Genomic DNA, 5,045 nt, shown 5'->3' on the forward strand with positions numbered 1-5,045 from the left:
AGAACAATACTCGAAATAGAAATTCATAAAAAGACCACCGATATTGAGATCGAATAAAACAAAATTATATCCAAATCATCAGATCCTTTTCTTCGTTTGAGAATTTCACCTTCTTTTATTCTGTCTCGAACAATAACTAGGACCAATTCAATAATATTTTTTGAATCTCCAATAAAAATAAAAAGTCCATTTATAATTTTCTATTACTTGAATTAATAGATCATCTAATTAAAAATCATAACAAAATGCATATAGATAAACTATATGCAAATTGTATACTAAGTTTGCTAATATGACAATACATAAGTATTTAACCTGTTATATTGATACTTAATAAAGCAAACTAATGACAAAGATCAAAATAAAAAAAATTATTTAAAAAAAAACAAGTATTTTATAAAATAAAAGGATTAAAGGAATAACAATCTATCTCTGAACTACATATTAGAATATGTAAAAAGAAGTTTTAGCGCAATTAAACCACATTGTTAAAAGCATTTACATTAGATCTAATGCTCGTCTTGTTAAATGATGTCTAAAAATACAAGCTGGTTAGAAATCTGGGACTCCCTCAAAGTATTTTCATCCTTATGCATAAGTTTATGAAAAATAAAAATTAAAACTAACATGTTTCATTCAAATAACACAAGGAAGGAGAACAATCAAATATCTTGGTATTACAAAAAGTTGGAGTAAATATAATTACAAGAGCCACATGATGCAGTACAAAGTTACCAGTGCAGTATTTTCATAAATCTTTATTATTCCAAAAATTTGCCTCAAACCACCAGTAACTGTAAGTGCAATTTTTCCGCTACCACCTTCAAAGACATTACATTAAACCTGCAACATTGAAAACTTAAGATGAATAAATATAAACCTTTCCAAATAATGGTGGTAATAACATGCAACCATACATAATTGTGTTGCATAAAGAGCCGAATAATTAATGTCTTAATGAACAATACAAGATCATCTTTGACGAAGATTTTAATTTTTACCCAAAACCATCTTCTTAGGAATCCTCCACCCCTATTCTTTTCTGAATAAAATGGGGCATTATTAAACTCAATCTTCTCGCCATCCCACTCTATCCCACCTGAGATTTAATATTCATATAAAGTAAATTCAAGACGGCATAAATGTTAAATTTACAAACAAGAGTAACTAAATTTTAAAGCAGAAAGGTTATTCACAGATGACTATCAAACATGATGCTGTCAATCTAGTCTCAGCACAAATATGAAATGTAAATGACATCATTTTCTCTTTTCCTTTACAGAATCACACTGTGGCTCTAGCAACAATTACATCCTTTCATCACTACAATATAGTTGATGTTTAGTATTTTATAGGTAGCAAAAGACTATATATGTCAATCAATTTGGCAAATGACATTAGTAGTTTAGAACCATAATAGACTCATAAATTTGGCAAACTAAATTATCATGTTTCATTCAGCCCATAAAAGAAATGAAGAGTACTAGATCACGATATAAATTAACAAGTGAATAGTCAAACTAGTAAGTATTAGCACATGCTTGTTGATAATCCACCCGCCAAGCATATTTGTCAGTGAGGTTCAAAAACAGGAAAAGCTGCAAGCCAGCCAGCTGTAGACTTCTGTGCAGACCCAACATCGCCCCAACCATAAACAGAACGCGTACTATATTCCCAACGAGCTGTCTCCACTTAATTTGACCTATAATTAAAGTTTGTGTCAAGTATGAAATATAACATGAGAGACAATGCAAAAAGAGCAATTTCACTCCTACCTTCCATCATCACAAATGAAACCTTGATGCCAAAGCGGGGTAACTTGAAAACCTTCCATCATTTTATTATCAAATTCCTAAACAAGGGACCAAGTAGGAAGCAAAATAAGTGCCAAAAAAAGAGAGAAAGAAATAGGACATTTTGGCAATGTACACTTATATCCAACTGGTGACATGAGCATCTCAGAATATACACCCCATTTTGAGTTCAATTTTGATGCACTAACGGTGGCATAAAACGTTTTATATAATCGTCTAATAACATTTATTTTTTTTGGATAAACCATTCGTGTATTCGAGGTAAAAAGTAGTGATTGGATGCACATGTAAACATGTTTTAATAGTGCATTAAAATTAAATTTATTGATAGACATTTTAGTTATTTAAATATATTCTCGCATATTCTAGAACACTTAATTTTCTAACATTTAGGAATAAAAGGAGTAATAATTTCAACATGCATTAACAAACCTGAGGGGGAAGCTCCTTGTTTGGAGGTCTCAAATCATTCTTGGCCACAGAGGTGTTTCCCAGAATCAGTTCATGACCATCTACAACAATCTCAAATCCACATAACACGAACTTAACAAGAGATTAACAGAAAGCAGGCGACTGACCTCCCCAGAAGTTTTGCGATTCCTCTGAGAACTGGCAAATGTACTTGTCATCAGCACCAAGAATCTGCGCGCTGACGCCGGTGAACCTAGGTCCGTACTGTGTCACCTCGAAGGGCTCTCGACAGAGTAAATAAAATAGAAGCTCTGGCGCCGTTCGGGAATGGAGACCTTGAAGTACATCCCTCAAAGAACTTGTGAGCAGTCCTATCGAAATGGTACATGTAAAGTAAAAACAAAGAAAATTGCCGCAGTAAATAACTGAATTAAAATGATAAAAGAGGGAATGTGGAGTAGTGAGTACTGACTGACCCGCTGTGAGGGGTCCGAAGTTGGCGGTTGGGAGGAGTTGGGGAGTAGGTGGCAGGTTGCATGGGTTGTTGCAGTGCATAGGATAGGACGTGCTTTGGCCTTTGGGTGTTGCGAGAAGGTTGTTGAAGAAGGTGGATGCCATAGATGAAATTTGGAATTTGGAAGAAGGATGCTTAAGGAGGAATTAAAATTGGTTAATTAAAACAAAATTTAAAAAATTAATTTTTAATTGGTTAACTAAAACTAAAATCAAATTTGAAAAACCCCTAATTTCATTTAATCCCTAATTCCCTAATCCCTTCAGCATTCAACCCTCAACCTCAACCTCAACCTTACACCTGTTCCATCTTTCTCTACGCTACCGTCAATAGTTCTTCTTCTCTGCCTCTCGCCGGACCTCGTCGGTGGCTCGCCGGACCTCGTCAAAAACTCGAAATCCTATTCTCCTCTTCACTCTGATTCGCGCCTCTATCTCTCTGCCTCAACGGCTCTACCTGTTGCTGCTGCGCTATTGACTCAACTAGTCTCCGCTGGAGTATATCTTTTTGGATTCTTTTCTGCTCTCGCCGGAGCTCGTCGGTGGCTCGCCGAAGCTCATCGGTGGCTTGCCGAAGCTCATCTTCACTCTGCTTTGTGCCTCTATCTCTTTGCCTCGACCTTCCATTGTTGCCATTGTTCTGCCGTCGTATAAGTTGAGGTAAGCCCTCCTCCTTGCCCTTGGTTCTGCCATTAATGTCTTCTGAGTGAGTTTTTTCTGTTTTATATTGCTATTATCTCTGTTTCTTCTATTTTCTTATGTTCTATCAAATCTGGGTTTGAAGAACCCCTAGTTTTGGATTTTTTGTTAGCTGGGTTTTTCTATTTTTCTTCAGTTTGGATGTTCAATTTATGAATTCTGTTTTCTATCTTATTGCAATGTGACTAGTGTTGTTTGTTTTTGATAAGCGGTTCACTTTTTGATTATTTGGACTCCAGTCCTTATTCTTGTAAGCTTCTCTTGCTTATGAATTGTTCTCTTGCTTATTGTATATTGTATATTCTGTACCTTGTAAGTTTAATTTCATATTCTTGTAAGCTTCTCTTGCTTATGAATTGTTCTCTTGCTTATTGTATATTGTATATTCTATACATTGTAAGTTTAATTTCATTTCAGGATTAAGCATTGCAAACTGATAAGGTTTAGGCCTGGCAGCATGGATCCTATCCGCGGGTACCCAACCCGACCCAACCCGATCCGCTGCGGGTAGGGTTGGGCGCGGAGCGGGTTGGCCTGCGGAGCGGGTAAGGTGCGGGTTGAGCCTCAACCCTACCCGCCCTACCCGCACCCCCTATAATATGTGTTATATATGATTAAAAATGTTTCATATGGGAGTTGAATCAAGGACCTTAAGCATGTGCAAAAGCTTCTTGGCCACTAAACCAAATTTATAAATTTGTAAAATTTACTCATTTATTTTTATAAAACATATTTCTCATTTAATGAGATATAAATACAATTTTTAACAATCTAGTGACCTCCATTTTTGTCAACCTGCGGGTAGGGTCGGATACCCGCTGGTTGAGTGCGGGTAGGGTTAGGGTTGGGTATTTCTCAACCCGCGGGTAGGGTTAGGGTTGGGTTCAAACCATACCCTACCCTACCCATTGCCATCCCTAATAAGGTTTCTGTAATTTGATGCACTGCATTCAATTCTCTAGTTAACAAATATATATTTCTTTCATTTCAAGGGAGGAATCTTGTTTCTAAAAAAGTTATATGAATGGACAGATATGTGGTAAACATGTCAATGTGGTATTGGTACTGGACTTTACAATCCTTTTGTTATACTAAATTATTTTCGAAGGTCTGCATATCATGTAAAGTATGAATATATACATGTTTTATTATTTATTTTGAAATTATATGGTTGGTTAAGTTATCAAGAATGTCTTTGTGGACATTTTGTTCTTAATTTGGAATCCCTATCCTTAATAATAAGATCCCAAAAAATGAAGTGAACTGATCCGCATGCATGAACCTCAATAAACTTCCATAAAATGGAATTTGATGAAACAACATTCTTCATTATTTTTGGTTGAGTTGATGACTTTATTTGTTTTCTTTATTAGATGGTTGAAATCTTAAATTACAGTATCTGAATCTCACTACTATACATGTATGGCTAATTTGATGTGACATGGCTAAAGTCTCATTAAGAAAGCATTAATTGATTTATTCGGTGTAAAAATAATCGGTTTTTCTATGTAAAAAATTGATTTCGTGTAAAAACCAGTTTTTCAGTGTGAAAATTGGTTTTTTATTCTAAAACTGGTTATTTTTTTAAAACCAGTTTTTTATAATCGA

The 5,045-nt window shown here is 35.1% G+C and overlaps 1 protein-coding gene across 2 annotated transcripts; it reads right to left on the reverse strand.

The window, feature by feature from the left end:
• Nucleotides 1-1,110: 1,110 nt before the first annotated feature.
• On the reverse strand, nt 1,111-3,723 carry LOC107624241 (tocopherol cyclase, chloroplastic-like). Of its 2 annotated transcripts, XM_021114921.2 has the most exons (4): nt 2,702-3,723; nt 2,393-2,596; nt 2,247-2,326; nt 1,772-1,852 (listed from the first exon to the last, which is right to left on the reverse strand). In XM_021114921.2, exons 1-4 carry the CDS (start codon nt 2,841-2,843, stop codon nt 1,772-1,774), a joined length of 507 nt encoding a protein of 168 aa, XP_020970580.2. In that variant the 5' UTR covers nt 2,844-3,723. The 2 variants fall into 2 exon arrangements, 1 of the variants encoding a protein (XP_020970580.2); XR_015908982.1 differs by lacking the exons at nt 2,393-2,596; nt 2,702-3,723 and adding an exon at nt 1,111-1,702 and having other exon boundaries at nt 1,776-1,852; nt 2,247-2,307.
• Between the last annotated feature and the right edge of the window lie 1,322 nt (nt 3,724-5,045).

The sequence above is a fragment of the Arachis ipaensis genome, chromosome B10, assembly GCF_059453495.1.
Source record: "Arachis ipaensis isolate K30076 ecotype BB chromosome B10, ASM5945349v1, whole genome shotgun sequence".
NCBI classification, from domain to species: domain Eukaryota; kingdom Viridiplantae; phylum Streptophyta; class Magnoliopsida; order Fabales; family Fabaceae; genus Arachis; species Arachis ipaensis.

What these genes read in the sequence shown, in the direction of transcription:
- LOC107624241 (XM_021114921.2), bottom strand. Translation starts at nt 2,843, where the DNA reads ATGGCATCCACCTTCTTCAACAACCTTCTCGCAACACCCAAAGGCCAA. An exon ending in CTTCGGACCCCTCACAGCGG is followed by an intron (nt 2,597 to 2,701) that starts GTCAGTCAGTAC and finishes CCATTTCGATAG; the next exon opens with GACTGCTCACAAGTTCTTTG. An exon ending in ATCGCAAAACTTCTGGGGAG is followed by an intron (nt 2,327 to 2,392) that starts GTCAGTCGCCTG and finishes AGATTGTTGTAG; the next exon opens with ATGGTCATGAACTGATTCTG.